This window comes from Haemaphysalis longicornis, unplaced genomic scaffold, assembly GCF_048455015.1.
Source record: "Haemaphysalis longicornis isolate Haplotype H1 unplaced genomic scaffold, Haemaphysalis longicornis Haplotype H1 scaffold_12, whole genome shotgun sequence".
Taxonomy (NCBI): Eukaryota; Metazoa; Arthropoda; class Arachnida; order Ixodida; family Ixodidae; genus Haemaphysalis; species Haemaphysalis longicornis.
Window position 1 is genome coordinate 22320905 of NW_027526225.1, and position 17195 is coordinate 22338099.

Here is a 17195-nt window from a genome sequence, read left to right on the forward strand (position 1 = left end):
TTAGACGCAGAGGTGCATGATTTCTTTTTCTTTTTTTAACTTTGTGTTGATTTCCTTCATGCCCAACCCACCCAGAAATTGCAATGAGTGCTTCCGACTTCCAGTTTTTAGACAACAATCAAGTGTTATCACACTGCAAATCCTTTCAGGTGTCGTTGGAGGGTGCCTGTAGGTTGCAGTGCCAGTTGCCACGTTTACGCTGCGAAAAAAGCATTCGTAAGCTGTTGCCTGGCTCAAAGCTTCTGCTTTGAAAAGTGCCATGACAAACTCACCGTTCCTGCTGCTGGTGTTCCTCTGCAAGGAGCAGAAATTAATGCTCTTTGTCGTCTGCCATCACAGAAATTTATGAAAATAAGAAAAGAAGCTTAAATAAAACAATGCACTAACCTGACGAAGAATTCCCTCACTGTGCCATTTTCCTAGTTTATGTTAGTTGCAATTCTGGCAAAACCTTGTGGCCTCTTGTTATTTTTGTTTCCTTCTCCGTATATTCAAGAGCATGTACCATTAACAACTAAAATTCCAATATCTTTGTATCTGAGTTTTCGAGGGCTGTACACAGAAGTACTCAAAGCTGTAAATTCATATAATCCTTAATGAACTGCTATGCAAGGCCTCGCAATTTGAGAATGGGGTTGCACACCAACGCCCCTATGCAAGCACATTCTCTGGTATCACTTGTGTATGTGAACATTGCCATTTCCCTACAAGGATGTCCAGTTTGGTTGAAGGACCCACGTTGGGATAGTCGGTTTATGTTCACTTAAAAAAAAAACACTTATGAAGGTCGTTGTTTACCACTCAACCTTCGTCCGTGTATTTTTTGCACCTTTACAAATGGGAACTGTCCCTTCTCTTTGGAGCTGGGGAGAGCGACAGATGGTGACGCACAACAGTGTCACTCCTATCATGCAGCTGGCATCCTCTCCTCCCGTTTCCGTACTCGTCTACCTTCTGTTCTGTTTGTAGACGTTCTTCACCAAGCTTCATCACGTCTTGTCTTGGCTTGTTCGTAGCTGCAAGAGTGTGGCACTGTGACTGTGCACGCTGCCTACTGCGTGCGCCTCACAAAAGAGCAGCGGGGCTATTCGTCTCGGCTTGTCTCAGCTTGGCTGCTAGAGTATTGTGGCGCAGTGGCTGACTGCACGCCCCCTCCCCCCCATTGTTGCAGGAGCAGTGGTGGCCCCGAGCTGGCGGGGCATGGCCGGCCATGGCGGCCATAGGCGGGGCAACCACTGTGTCGGCGGCGGCAGTGGCCGAGGGGGGCGGGGGGGCCGCGCCCTGCTGCAGCGGCTCCTCGCGCTGCCCCGAGCCCACGCCCCCCGTGGTGGCGCCCGTTGTGCCGGCGCCCATTAGGGCCGGCCATGGGGACCAGCGGCTCGTCTCGGCCGCCAGGGTGAGGAGCTGGCTGCTGCCCATCCCCAGTGTTCCCCATTCCCTACTGGTGATGTTACCTATCAGCATGGAGGCGGGAAGCGAAAACGCCCGTGTGCTTGAGATTTAGATGGTCAAAACTAATCCAGAGCCCTCCACTACTGTGCGCTTCATAGCCCGTTTTGCAGCTTCAATGTATTAAACCCCGAGATCAAATTTTGATCCCTATCGGTGATATTCCTATCCCTAAAAACCACGTCGGCAGTTGAGGTGAGTGGTGGTGCTCCCTGTCTCCAATGTACCCCATGCCGAACACCTGAAGCTAAGACGTGAGCCATGATGCCGCCCAGCTACGAACACTTAAAGGAGTACTGACACCAATTTGCAGCGTTAATATTATTGCACAGTTCACTTCCTTTGCTGAGCGGCCTGCGACGCGAAGAACATACTTTAATTGGGCCTCATTTGTTGCGCCGACGAAACAGCATGGAGAGCGGCACTCAGCAAATGGACATCAGCATGACATCATCTCGTGGTAGCGAAAAGAAGTGACACGGACACCACTCATCAAAAACTCGTGTGACGTCACTTGGCGTGAGCGGCCCCGCGAGCGGCGCCTGGGTGCTGGCGCATTCACAAATGGGTGCACGTAGCCAGAGCTACAAGCATAACCGCTGCCCAGAAAGGCACTGTTGGCAAAAAAGGCTCCACACACTGGAAAGGAAGCGATAGTATAGCCTGGAATCGCAATAGAAGTCGCCATCAGGACCTTTATTGAAAGCGGTCATCGAGTTTCCGCCGCAGTGGTAGGCCTAGCACCTTCAGGCAGCTCAGCCGTTCAGCTCCGGCGGCGGCGCGGTCGATACAATGCCCCCACCGGCCTCCGCAGTGTTTTGACGTCCACGCAAAGCGGTGAGGTCATGCCTCAATTCTGTCATATGCGCCTTTCGGACTGAAAGCGCGGAAATTGAAACAAACGATTTTCAGGCCGTTCAATGTAATTAATTATCACGCGCTGAAGTATTTAAAGTGCTTTGTCGGGTTCACCAGACTATTAAGCATCGATAAAAGCAATAATAATGGATCATAAAATTTTCATGTCAGTACTCCTTCATGGGAAGTGCAGGGAAAAATAAGACTTGTCGTATTGGCATTCGTACATATATGCCCTGCTTTGCTCACTTCTCTTTACTTCGGCACTTGTTATGACTTCTACCAAGTGCTAGAACCTACACATGCTTGAATTTTTCACCACTGTAATTCATTAGATGAGTAATTCGTTAAGGGTGGTGGAATGATGCGATCTACAGCGAGAGTACCAAGCTTGTTGTGGCGCCTTTTTACATACCTGCATTCTACTTTTCATCTTTCACAGTACGCCGGTCATGTAAGATCCTCAATGTTTGCAATGGACTGTAATTGGCGGTGCAAACAAATTGTGACAAGAGGATTGATAACCCGTTGCTTTGGCTCTCTGAGATGCCCTCCCTTGACAGGGAATTCTGTTTCTCACATGGAAAAAAAAAAAGTCACTATGTTCAGCCAGAAACAACTGTGTTTTGTTGGTGGATTCAGATTTGCTTGCTCTGCCCTGCACTGTGTTGGCCTTTGGTGTGTTCGATTGCTTACTCTAGACTGACAGCTAGAACTTATGGTGAATTGAATGCAACATATACTCAGGTGCAAACGCACGTCAAACAGAGACTGGCCATCCTACAGTAGCAGAGGACAGTTGATAGGAACAGCTTCTCTTCTGACCTGTTTTCGATTCATTTAGATCTTGACTAGCTCTATATCCTAGCTTGCTGAAAAACTGATATCAGTAGCCAATGAACTGTGCTGTGCACATGGCTCGCAGATGAACTGCCAATAAATCTATTGAAGGCTGGCTTAAGTGCATGGCGTTGCATTGGGACTGATTTATTGCAGCCTTAATGTCTCTTCTCCTATCTTGTTGTATGTACTTAACTAACTTCACAATATGGCGTCTCAGGAATAGTACTTGCTCATATTCCTATTTAAAGCACATATATTCCTTGTCAGGTGTGGAGTGCTTTGCTGTGTGATAGAATTGCCGGTGGTAGTCCAAGCAAGGTTTAGCTTGCCACAGTGGCTGGCAGCAGTCTACAGTTTCATGTCTTTTTCGTGGGGGCTCTGGAAGCTTTAATGAAAGCTTCCAGTCTGATTTCTGGAAATGTACGGGACTTTGCACACAGTTATAGTGATTTCACTTGGAATAGCTAAAATATTGGTCATGGTGACTGTATTCTTGATGGTGTGATGCTTGTATATGCCGGGAGATATTTTGGGCGGCCTGTTTTTGTGTCGTCGAAGCTCGAAGCGTAATAACCTAGGGCAGCATTTCCAAAACTAGGTTATCCCTGCAACCCACTAAAAGTGTGAAGTATTGCATCACAGCGTCCACTTTCCCTCTTTCTCCTTGGCTTTTCAAAATGTTCGGAGGGGCTCTCGGTTTAACTGTAGCCAATATTTAGAAAATTGACGCTGAAATTTTTGTTTTATATCTTGAATGATGAAAAAAAAATGCCAGAAGGAATGTGTGTTTTCAGTGGCTAAAGTGAGCTTTTGGCTGTTGCTGGAGCACAGTTTCTCCGAACGAGGTCATACTTTCGGCAATCAGTTCCTTTTTAATTTTATTTCAAAAAAACCCTAAAGGCCCTCTGGGGAGGGTATTACATAGGGTAGGGAGGTTACACTGGTGTCACAAAAACTACAAAAAGAACAATTAAACACAAAAACTAAAAATGGCAAAAATAATTTACATCGCTAGAGTGCAAACAAATAGGAAAAATTCAGGAGACCAATAAGAACAGCTATTGTTACAGTAACTAGAACAAACTACACAGATTATAACAACATATAATGCCATACGTCGTTTGACAATGCAAGAACTGAGTGAAAGGAGGCAGTGAAATGATACATATTATACATTGATATTTTGCTCAAAGCATTAGTAAATTTCATGGTATTCAGTTCAGTAACAATGTTTGATGGTAGATTATTCCAGTCTATTGTGCTACGAGGAACAAATGATTCGGAAAAAGCAATGGTACTTTTGCATGAATGATCTCGGCGCGAAAAAATGGCTGCGGGTTCACAAATGAGTTTGTTACGAAGGGATATGTGGTAGTACAGTTCATGAAATAATGCTAAGCGAGATATGTTGCGACGATGCGATAAGGCTTCGAGTTCAGCGCGATTTTTTAATGCGGTTACGCTGGTATAGGGTGAGTAATCATAAAAGATGAAGCGGACAGCATGGTTTTGTAAGGCTTCTAAGTCATTTATTAGATATGCCTGATGAGGGTCCCAAATGGCGGCCGCGTACTTTAGTTTAGGACGAACATCATCACTAAGAGAAGCCGTGTTTAAGTTTGCTCAAGTATGTCACTACAGTGGGAAGGAGCATTGCCAAAGTTTAAAAATAACCATTCAAAACTGTAAATAGACGTTTAAAGGGATGCTGAAGTGAATACGTTGGACTCACCTTGTGGCCGCATTTTATGTTAAACTATGTGTAAATATCGTTGATCTGACTGTTCAGTGGAAGGCCAAAGGCTTTGTTTATCTGTCATGCTCGGAAGAGCAGCAAGCACCGGGTGAACTGCTGCAGTGATGTCACGGTGGTTTGCAATGCTTCTTGGTGTCATCTCAGTCTTTGTAGTGTTTATTTGTCACCCACTTTGTGGTAAAGGTTGACCTTTTGTTCACTTGCACGCACGTTCCGCAGGCTTGATGTGCTTGTGGGGTTTCAAATTTTGCCCTGGAGTGTGATGGTTTGTTGTTGCAACTGAGGTCAAGCAAATTGGCAGGGAGGAGGACGGTTCAAAGAAAGAGACTCTTCTGGGCAAACTTTTCCAGCTGAAAAAGGGGGTGGGGTTGTAAATAACCTTACACATTCCAGGCTTCAATTTCACTTTAATGCCACTTGTTTGCATGTTTTTATGGGAAGCCTAGGGGGAGTAGATTCTACCAGGTTAGAAACGCTGGTCTAGGGACCCGCATTCGGTATATAGGAGCACCTATCTAGACAGATCGGGTGCCGCCTCACTTTTTTCTCCTCTGTTTGTTTAAAAGTGGTGGACGTTTATAATGTGTGTGGGCCCTGGCCCTGTGCAGGACGGGGACTTCAAGAAGATCCGTCGGCTGCTGCAGAAGCACAGGGTCAATGTCAACGCCCGGGACCCCTCGACGGGCAATACGGCCCTCATGGTGGCTTCGTTAGTCCAGGACCCGGATGTGAGTCGCGTGCGCCTTCCCTCCTCTTCTTCCTTTTGCCGCTTGTTCCAAGTGCTTGCACCACTTGGGAAAAAATGGCTACTTCAGCAAATAGTGCGTTCTCTGGTGGGTGGGGAGTGTGATAAGAAGACATGGCTGTGCGTGAAGCATGAATTTTGCAATGTGGGGGTCTTCGTGCCACTGGGGCTCTTCGCCCAGGAAGCAACTAGGCATTCATTTTTCTCATATATCCCCGCGGTGTGGTGAGTCCGAGACCGCGGATCGAGGAGCCCCGCTGTGTTGACGAGCGAAGACGTATCTGGTGTTCCATTTTGGGCGGGGGCGGGGGAAAGCTTCCTTTCTTCGAAGACAAGGAGCCTCTGTCAGAGCGGGCGTCTGACCCGGCCACCCAATAACCAACGCGCGGCGCAGGCCATGAGCGAGCTGCTGCAGCACGGGGCAGACCCGACCCTGCACAGCTACACGGGGCAGAACTGCCTGGACTCGCTGCCGGCCTCGCTGGTGCACCTAGTGCTGGGCTTCCCCGACTACCTGCTCAAGGAGAGCCCCCACCGGAGCAGCGAGGAGCGCCGCCTGCTGCTGGCCGCCTGGAGCGGACAGCGCGACGAGGTCTGCTCGCCCTCCTCCTCCTCTCTGCATGCCTCGCCAGGAAGGGGCTCTCGGCTTTGGTTTAGCACACAGCAAGCGAGGTCGTAGCGGGGCAAGTTGGAATAAGCGACACTTGGAGATTGGGAAGCAGACTCGGGTGGAAGACATTCAAATTGAGCAGAAGGAGGGTTGGGCAGGACACGTCGTGTGTGTGAAGGGCAGCAGGTAGACCATCCAGGCAATGGCTACCAAGGGATGGTAAACAAAATAGTGCCAGGGACCTGATGAAGGAATGAATTAAAGAAATTCAAGGGCAAAGATTGGACTCAGTTGATCGCGATAGAAGGGGCTGAAAACCTGAGGGGGAGGCCCTCATCCTGCAGTGTACACAGAATAATGATGATGATAGTGTAGTCGTGAATGTGTGCTTGCAGTTACGAAGAAGCAGGTGAGTGCAGCTTTAGATGGAAGCGGCGTGTCATCTCATGCCTATAATTATGCACAGCCATTTGATGCAGGTTGCCAAACTCCCCATAGTTCTGGGCATCGAAGACAGGTCCCCTGTTTGTCCCCATCCCTGGGGACAAACGGGGGCAACTGGATTAGTCTGCCCCGATAGAAAGTCGAAGTAGTAATCAGCTGTTTGTGGCTGCTTCCACAAGCTGTAGAAAAAATGCCATCAGAACATGAAGAAACATTTCTAACTAAATATTTGCTCATTTGAAAACCAGGTTTTATTGAATAGATTGCGCTAGTATTAAAAGGAAATATTGTGGTACTGGTTCCCAAGAATGCTGCTGTTCCCAAGAATGACAGAGTCTCCGGAAGCGCACACCTTTACTTGGAGTCCCGAACCAAAAAGACTGATCCTAGCCACATCCTGCTGTGCACTCAGCCGCGTCTGCCATATTCTAATCCCGTTCGTACCACATCTCTCTCACCCGGCACACAGTGGTGCGGATGGCCGCTGCAAGGGATTGACCACATTTAGCGAAGTTCAGTTCTTGTCCCCTAGATGGCACACCAGTACGCGTGCTGTTCATTTCCGACGAAAGTGGAGTACACGCGCAGGGATCGGATTCAGACGCGGGGTTTCACAACTAGTCTATGTTAAAGAACGCTGTCCGTGCCTGTTTTTGTTCATTTCTTTGCTGACTGGCAGCACGAAGAGCCCTGCCCCTCTCTCCCTCCCCCTCCACCAGGTTCAGCATTTGCTGTCCCAAACGGGCAACGGTGGCCTGGACATCAACTGCACCAATGCCGAGGGCTCGACGCCCCTGGTGCTGGTCTGCCGGGACCTGGCCACCTTCCAGGAGCTGGCGTCGGCGGGCGTCCTGCGGTCGTACGACCCGCTGGGCGTCATACGGGTGCTGCTCGACCACGGCATGTGAGTCTCCTTCTGTTGGTGCACGAGGAGCGCGTGAGGTCGGCCGAGGTTGCTCCGTGACTGTTTGAGCTGTTTCGAAGTTCGCTAAAGGGGTCGTGAAGACAAAATGCAAGTTGGGTTTGTTAAAAAGATGGCTTTGTCCCAATAGCAGTAGTACCCCTTTTTACCACAAACTTCCAACAAATAATCCAGATATTGATGAAAACAAATGAGGCAGCAGCGACTCTCCAGTCACTTTGCGGCGATTCATCTACGCCGTCAGAGAATCTTGTTTGTGGGATTGGCGGCCACTGACGTAAGCCATTGCCAAGAAACATGAAGGGGTGATTGCAGTGATTGTAGTGAGCGGTTGTAGTTCTGTCTGATCATATCGCTTGAATTCTAACGTGCAGTTAACAGACTGACGGACGGCTATGTTTTTAGTTTTTTCTCTATTGCATCGCTGCTGACGTCATGCAGCGCGAAATTTGAAAGTTTCTCGATGTTCTTTGCTTTTCTTTGTTTCAGTAAAAAAAATGACTTGTGCCTGAGATTGAGCTGACTGGGTCACCAAGGGCTATTTCTTCCAAATAAAATGAAGTTGTATTTTGTCTTCATGGCCCCTTTCTTGAAGAGAGCGATAGAGTTTTGGTTTTGGCCGCTGACAAAGCGAGGCTTTTTAGAGTATAGTTGACATTACCTGCATGGCCTATTTTGCTATTAGCATCTGCCCCCTTTGTGTTGTTACAATACTTTTAAGTGAGTTGCTACAGTTGCAAGCACGCATGCGCCTGTTGTCGAACGGCAGGTGCCATAGCCAAAGTGAATGGTGAGTTCAGAGTCGCAGGCCAGGAGTTGATGGGGCACACTACTTTAATGCTTTTGGTGCACTACAAGACCCTAACACCTGCCATTGTTTGCCTTAAAGTTTCACAAACCCACTCACTAGTTTTCAGATTCCAGATGGATGGTGAAATATAAACACGAAGAACTGGTTTATGGTTTCCAGTGCATCACAGGTGGGATGCAGTATATGTAGCCTTTGAAATGTATGGCCTACAGGGATGTAACACAGTTTCTTCAGATTTGCATGCTCAGAACAGAAGTTTGCGTAAGACCGTGCACGATACATCCACGCTTCTAAGTAATTCGCATTAAAAGAGAGGGCTGTGCATCGTTCGAGCTTGTGTCAGCACGGTAGGCCACGGGCAACTTTGGGAACTTAGAAGAGAGTATGTTAACATTCTGGTGTGCAAAAGCAGCCGTGGCCTGTGTGGAAACATTCAGGGATTAAATTTTGAGACACCGCACATTCCAAGGTCTGAATAATTCTTTTGTCTCATATTGCCGTGGTGCCCGGTTGGGCGTCTACTGTGCAGCCTCATTCACCGGGATGTCAACCACCAGGACCGTCAGGGCAGGACGGCCCTGCACTATGCCTCCCACACGTGCTGCGAACACACCGCGGCGGTCATTTCCCTACTTCTGCAGAACGAGGCGAAAGTCGGTAAGGAGGGGTCTCACCCCACCCCTTCAGAGAGTTGTCCGATGTGGAAAAGATGAAAGGACACCTGTCTTCTGAAGTTTGGTCAATTCTTTTAAGTGATGAATAGGCTAGCGGAAGAAGGTGCGTAGTATGTAACATTGCTTGCTTTGTAGTGAACTTTTTTTTTTTAAGTATTTGCCTTCTTCCTTGGTCTGCTCATAACATCATGGAAATTATTTGAGAAAGTAGCAGAATTGCAAGGCTGGCGGTGTTTCTGAGCACGTTCCCTGCTTGTGGATATGGCTATCTTACTGTGCAGTGCAGTTTTTCTTTCGACAGCGGGATTAAAAATGGCCATCATACCACATGGAAAATAAAAGTAGTTTTCTTGCAACGCAGCAGATGGTGGTTGGGGTCTGGCAGCAATGCCTGAAGTTTGGTTCGAAACGAGCCTTTGGATTTCTTGACTGACGTTTTGTGGATGTGGGCACGTTCCCTGCTTGTGGATATGGCTATCTTACTGTGCAGTGCAGTTTTTCTTTCGACAGCGGGATTAAAAATGGCCATCATACCACATGGAAAATAAAAGTAGTTTTCTTGCAACGCAGCAGATGGTGGTTGGGGTCTGGCAGCAGTGCCTGAAGTTTGGTTCGAAACGAGCCTTTGGATTTCTTGACTGACGTTTTGTGGATGTGGGGCAGAAAGAACGCAGAAACAGACGTCTTTCAAGTGAGCAAGGCTGTGCCTGCCAACTGCAGTGGTCGACAGTAAAAACACTCAAACACTTCCATGTCTATTCAGGAGCTTTGAAAGGCAAGCTGAGAAACTTTCTGCGAAGCTGTGCGTCTGCAAGCGGCATTCCTTGACACTGTTGGCGCGCATGATTGCAGACATCAAGGACAAGCACGGGTTCTCGCCTCTGCACTTTGCGAGCCAGGCGGGATCCGTGGATGCCATCCAGCTGCTGCTCGATGCTGGGGCCGACCCGAGTGCCACGGGTCTCGGAGGCATCGCTCCACTCCACCTGGCTGTGAGTCACCCTCCATCTTCATCTCCTCCTCCTCCTCCCCCTAAGTCGCCCTCCGTCTTGTTGTTGTTGTTCCTGTTCCTCTCTCTCTTCTTCTTTGCTGACTCGGCAAATCGAGGCACTAATTTTCTCTACACTGGTTTACCTTGTCAACCACAATCTTTTCTCCTTTCATTTTGATTCTACTTTTCAAAGTAGACCTCTGTGCAAGTAGTGACTTTTGCTTTTGAATTGAAACATGCGGCCGTTTGAATAGCTTGGAATCGAAGCGAACACTTTAGTAGCAGTTGGCAATATTTAAACTGAAAGAAAAGTAAAAATGTATAGCTGAGTGCTGCAATTGTTGGTGTCAGCAATTTGACATTGCTTACAACATAAAAACGCAACTACATAATGAAGCAAGCCGCAAGCATGCAGTTCTAGCACGGGAGTGTGCCTAACCGATTCATATTCTGCCAATCCCCCCTTGTGGGGTACGTGGAGAAGCTAGTCTTCAGTGCAATGTCCAACTACATTGCAATGAGAACTGGGAACTACGCCACTAACAGCCGTAGCAAAGCATGCAGCCAATACGTTATTGTGAAATTTCTAACACATTCCAGGAAATGTGCAACTACTTGCACGAAATTATTGTCCAAACTCTGGGCCTCTTTGTTAATCCCAAATTCACTGCAGACTAGCCCGTGGCTAATCATTGACAAGTAAATCAAAGAAGCAGTGTTGTTACTGCAAATATTCATGTTATTTCTTTTTTTCTGTTGTCTAGGGATGGGCGAATGTCAGTGTTGTCGAATGTTTGATCAAATTGCTCTTCATTCGTTATTTGCTTCGATCCGAATCCAGGTATTTGATATTTACGAATCATTCGGCGCTCCCGAATAGGCAGCCAAAAGCCAAGCTTTTCGGTCAAGCCTTCCAAGATGTCATCCCAGGCTTGTTGCAGGACCCCACCAACGCAGACATTTCTGTCATCAGTGCCAAGTTGTTGCCTTGCCTAGAGGTTCGACGAGTGCTCGGCCACCATCACACTTTCTGTTCAAAAGCAGCACTGAAACTACACCACTGCTGACATAGCGGCACCAAGTTGACGCACATGTTCTTCCGATTTGATATGGAATTTGCAGAACCCTGTTCAAAATGGCAGCCTGTTGCCATAGAGATAATATACTGACTCTAGAGGGAAAGCGCGCCGTTGAGCCAATGCATTGGAACCGTACGACACACGGTGGCAGACATGATACAACGATTTGAAGGTTGCCAGCTGAGCTTTTCCTTACTAAAAACGGCGAAAGCGATGGGTTGTAATCTGGCAACGTGCTACTGTGGCGTTTCCGCGTCCGGCTAGCGAAGCATGCCGGGAGAAATTGTAACATGGCGGACCGCTGGCCAGGCAGATATTGTGTAGGCGGCGTCGACAGCATTGCGTAGTTTATCTACTGTGGGTAGGTAACCGACGTGTTTTCGGTTTAGCGTACGTGCGAGTTGTATGTACTGAGACTATTGGAGCAAGATGTGGCAACGCTCACACAACACTTGCGCGCAAGCTCGAATGCGGCTGATCGCATGCGCGAGGACGCCAAGGAGTCAGCTGATCCGTACTGGGTGCACAGAATAATGAATCTCCGTATGATCTCCTTGCATTTTTGCGCTGTGCCGCTTTATTTGCCATTCTGTGACATTTTGCGAGTGGCTCAATGCTTTTCAAACGAAGTGACGTGAACTGTGGCTTTAGCTCAATGTAAAACCTTTATTGACACACTAAAAAACATGGGCCAACGCTGATATTGCCGGTGAGTCGCGGCGCTTTGAAGCGCAGGAACGAAAGAGCACGGTCGATCGCAGGCCAACGGAGTGGAAGAATGCATGCCAAGGTAGTATGCGAAATACAGCCGGCGGCGTGTCCCGTTTTCCATTCTGTCTGTATTCGTCAAGTTCTAGCTGCTTTCCACCGCTTCAAAGGGAAAGCTTGCGGGACTGAATGCGCAGTATTGAATGGGCAGTAATTTACCGCACAGAGCGCGCGAGGAGAGAACATTGACTGATTAAATAAGAAACCGCATTTCGTTACCTATTTTTTCGTTCTACCTTCACGAACGTTTGCGCGAAAGTTCGAAGCACTAAAAGCTGCAAAAAGTTCCATGAATAAAATAACTCGAACCGAACTATTATAAAAGCTCCTTTTATATCTCTTCCAACGGGAACGATCGCTGGCTGCCACTCCGTAGCCTGTAGTGAACTTGCGGTAGTCAAGGTCAGATCAGAATCGCTGTTCCGGCGTCAGTTCAGGGGCAATAAAGAATGACAGCCTCGCAAGCGCCCGGGGAGGCACTTGCTCAGCGCGTGAATTCGAGTTGTACCGGTTGTACACATTTTGTACGCACGCAGATCTGAGCTGGAGACTGCACACACACACTGCGCAAGTCAGGCGCAAGGGCCTCGCCAGTTCCTAGCACACAGAAAATCGAAACCAAAACTGAACTACGCAATAACTCTTTCTCTGCTAATAAGAGCTTAATTACGCTAAAAGTTTTTTTATAAAGCTAGTTTTAATTACTGAAGCAATTATTTGTAACTATTTTGGTTCAGTTCTTTGTTTTAATTAAATAATTACGGAACAACTTTTTAGAAAGCTGAATACAATTGATCTGGCAACCATAAAAATTGTATCATGTCAGCGCCCATGATTCGTACGGTCTCGGAGCTCGCTTTACCCCCCTGCCTGTTGCATGCACTTTGGTTGGCTATGGCCGCGGATACTAAGTGGCTGCAATGCTCTTTTTGTAGCAGAGCTTGTAGGTGGTGCTAAAAACTCTAGCCAACTGCGTGTCACTTTTACATTTTGGCGACTACTTATAGCGTTTGAATATAAATCTTCTCATCTAATTGGATCAATCAGTTTTGTATTTACATATATTTGTTTTCAGTATCTGTTTAGAACTTAGTAAATTAGATTCTAGTTAATACGGCAGATCACTGCATCATCTGCTGCGCATTGGTGCAGATATCAACTGTTTTTCAACGAATAATTCGAAATTACTCGACCAAATCACTATTTGCTTCAAACCTCAAATTCACTATTCACCCATCCCTACTATTGACATAACTTACCACATTCTCCTCTACAACTTGTGTATAACAATAAAAGCTTGGTCATCATCATTACCACCACCACCAGCCTATCTACGCCCACTGCAGGGCAAAGGCCTCTCCCATTATTCTCCAATTACCCCGGTCCTGTGCTAACTGTGACCAATTTATCCCCGCAAACTTCTTGATCTCATCTGCCCATCTAACTTTCTGCCGCCCCCTGCCACGCTTGCCTTCTCTAGGGATCCACTCTGTTACCCTTAATGACCAATGGTTATCTTGCCTTCGCATTACATGTCCTGCCCACGTCCGTTTCTTCTTCTTAATTTCTACTACAGTCGAACCCCGCTACAACGAACGCCGCTTCAACGAAATTTTCGCTTCAACGAAATATTTCCAATTCCCCGTCAGCTAGCCATAGAAGTCAATGCAACAAAGTCCTTGCCACAACGAACCATTTGTCAGGCTCGCTTTCGCTTCAACGAAATTTTCGATGATTTGGGCTGGGTTTGAACAATTATTTGACAATAAAATAAGCATAGCGCCAGCTATCTGTAACTTTTTATACATTCAGGACGCTTAGTTTCACCGAAAATGCGCGTTGCGACCACACCACCACCCAAAACAAAAAAAATAACTCATAGGCGCACGCCATTGCTTGATGGTGATAACGATGTGGCTGGCCGTCTTTACACGAGGCGCAGGTCCGCTTCGCCAAGGCGGAGCCCCAGAGCTACAGCCAATCCGTATCCAGTTGAAAATGGTTGAAATTGCATGAATGTGCTCCGCTGCTGGCGCGGTGCCGTCACGTATGCGTTGTGAGCAGCTGTCCTTGCCGTTTTCCTTCTACCATTCTTCATAGCCAAGAGCGAAAATCATGTTTGCGCGTTTGGTCTTGAAGCCTAGTCATCCTATCTTAGTCGCGAGCGCGCGGTCCCGTTAAATGCAAGCGCGCGCGTCTTGCCTGCCAAGGTCAGTAGCTGCCGTGCCCTGTCAGAGGATAAGATAACGGCACTGCTCCTGCCACAAGCGAGAGGGGGGCTTCCCACGGCCTAGCAGCTATCTGCAAGTAATCAGCTCGGTGGACACGCCTTGTTGTACAGCGATACGTTTTGCGCGTGCATATCTTCACCCCCCTCCGTAACGCGTTCTTTGGGTGGTGAAAAAACAGATAACCATTGGTATGTTTGTTATCCGAATAAACATGAGTTATTGCGCGTCACTCCTTTTTCTAAACGTTGTATTATGCTGCCAATGTTGCGGAAACGCACGGGGCTATTTTTCTGGCCTTTCCGTGGTGTGTTGGGGCAGATTTCGCCTCAACGAATTTTCGCTTCAACGAAATTTTTCGCACGTCCCGTCAATTTCGTTGTAGCGGGATTCGACTGTACACGCGTTTGTTCCCTGACCCACTCCACTCTATTCTTGTCCCTTAATGTTACACCTATCATCTTCCGTTCCATTGCGCGCTGAGTCGTCCTCAATTTAAGTTGAACCCTTAAATTAAGGACGACTCAGAGGTGGCGTAGAGGCAGAGCATCCGCCTCGTGTGCAGAAGGACCGTGGTTCGAATCCCAGTGCGAGAGACAATTCCCACCGGATTAAAAAAAAAAAAAAAAAACGCGTATTGAGGGAATTGCAGAATGGGGCTTGGGGTGCGGCCTGACCCCGGCAACCATTGCCGGTAATGCACTACCTCACCAGAGCAGGATTGGCCACCCTGGTGTAGTAACGGCCACAACCTCCCATGAATACGCCAATTAAAAGCTTGGTAGACCTTGCAAAAGTGCTGCAGGGCGGTCGCCCTGCTGCACATGTTGTGTCGCCTCCTTGTATGCATTTTACTGTGCCCCAGTATCGTTCAGCAAGTGGCCCAAATGCACCAGCACTTGGATGCTGCCCCTCGCAGGCGTCGGCGGGCAAGATAGCGGCGGTGTGGCTGCTCCTGGAGCGCGGTGCGGACGTGCTCAGCTTTGCCCAGGACGGCAAGTCGCCCCTGTGCTGTGCGGGCAGCACGGACGTGTACAGCGTGCTGCGCAGGGCCGTGGAGAGCGCCCTCTGCGAGAGGGCGGACAAGCTGAGGCTCACGCCGCTGGAGCACGGTGAGGGGGCCAAGCAGTTGGGGGGGACCTGGGGGGGGGGATCCCTCTTAATCATTCCTTCTGTCATGTCATGGCACACAGTGCGCTAACGATTTCCATACCAGCGCGGTGAATAATTTGGGACGCAGCCATGATTTAATGTTGCATTTGTGGCCTGTTTGCATGGCGTATTCGTGCAGACGTGTGCACATTCTGTGATGTAATTCTGGCTGTGGATGGGCATGCCATTCAGCTCCTATTTCTTTAAGAGGGCACACTGGTCTTAAACCATAATGTTTATTTTTACATTACGATGATAAAAATTGGAGGACATAAGTAATTTTTCATTGTGATTGTAGATATAAAATTTATTTTTGTGTAAAACGGCTACCCTCAAATTTATTCGGATTTTTATATTTGATTGTTTGACAGCTTTCGTGAAAAACTGCTGGAGGGATGCAGCTGAACAAAGTACCAGTGAACTGTGCACAAACCAAGGAGCACATTAAGACTAACATCATCATTGTTAGTGCTAGTCTGTACCATTTGAAATTTGCACTTGGAAGGCAAAACTGGTTTTTCTGGTTCCCACCTCCCTAACCCAAACTTCAAACGGTCATAACTTCTACTACAGACCAGATAGAATGATACTGTTAGCCTTATTGCACTCCTTGGTTTGTGCACAGCTCACTGGTACCTTGTTCAGCTGCATCCCTCCAGCAGTTTTTTTTGCAAAAGCTGTCAAACAATCAAATATTAAAATCCCAGTAAATTTGAATGGAGTAATTTTACACAGAAATAAATTTTATATATACAATCAGAATGAAAAATTACATGTGTCCTCCAATTTTTACCATCGTAACTGTAAAAAAGAAAGTTTTTGATCAAAGACCCATGTGCCCCCTTAAGGGTAGAGAAACTGTGTTATCAGCATACGTTTCGAAAAGAACGCGAGGGAGAAATGTACAATCCAGAAGAACGTACTATCCGGTAAGAAACGTACTATGGGAAATTGTCAGTGTTCACAATTGAGAGCGTTGTAACTGGGAAATCGTATGAATCGAGAACGTATCAATGGGGTTCTAATGTAGCTCGTTTCTTATCCTCCTCGCGTCACCAGTACCTCAGAGCTCAGTTGCTGAGCAAGTAAAATGGTGGAGGAAGGATACAACCCATGAACACTCAAATCAGACTTTATGGCAGGCATGCAACAATATGCTGTTCTTCTTATTAAAGTGGCGGTATATTTAGTGCGACTTCCTTGGTCAGAGAAGACAAGGTGTGCGCATTTTGTTTCTCTGTAACAGGCAGCTGCGAATAATCTAGGCCTCGGTAAGTATTTGCTTCTTTTGTTGGTTCCATGCATCTACAACATATCCTGCTGTAAACGCGGGTGTTATAACTAGGGGTGTGCGAATATTCGAAACTTCGAATATTCGATTCGAATTTTTTGGTATTCGATTCGATTCGAACGACACTTTTATTGTTCGAAATATTCGAACCACCCAAAACTAAAAAAAAAAAAATCAGAGCGTGTCTGTATCGGTGTTTATTTACAGTGGACTCTTGATAATACGATTCTGGGGGTGCGAATTTCGGGATGATACGAATTTCCGTAAAGTCCCGGCGAAATTGCATCGTTTGCAATGGGAAACATTTCGGCTGTTACGAACGGACCTGCGCGGCCCGGCGGGAGATACGAACGAGCCGGCGAGGCACCCGACTGCCGAACGAGCAAGTGACGGCTCTCGCCTCCTGTTTGTCACTCTTTCTCCAGAAACGGCCGGAATGTTGTTTTCTGCTCGCGAAAACTCTCTGCGCACGCCCAACGCGCTGACACCGCCGCGAAACCACCCCACGCTGCGCGCGGCGCGGCTGGCGGCGTCAACATGGCGTCGGCTCCAGTTGCGAAGTGGCGCGGGCGCT

At 47.7% G+C, this 17195-nt stretch overlaps 1 protein-coding gene across 5 annotated transcripts in view; it reads left to right on the forward strand.

The window, feature by feature from the left end:
- LOC144162480 (uncharacterized) overlaps positions 1-17195 on the forward strand; it is a 36335-nt gene that overhangs the window by 2833 nt on the left and 16307 nt on the right. For all 5 annotated transcript variants that reach the window (XM_077693026.1, XM_077693030.1, XM_077693029.1 and 2 more), the window contains exons 2-8: positions 1172-1396; positions 5515-5634; positions 6046-6243; positions 7425-7609; positions 8968-9095; positions 9965-10104; positions 15098-15290. In XM_077693026.1, coding sequence (XP_077549152.1) covers positions 1211-1396; positions 5515-5634; positions 6046-6243; positions 7425-7609; positions 8968-9095; positions 9965-10104; positions 15098-15290 — 1150 coding nt within the window. In that variant the 5' untranslated portion in view covers positions 1172-1210. The remainder of the gene's footprint in view (positions 1-1171; positions 1397-5514; positions 5635-6045; positions 6244-7424; positions 7610-8967; positions 9096-9964; positions 10105-15097; positions 15291-17195) is intronic.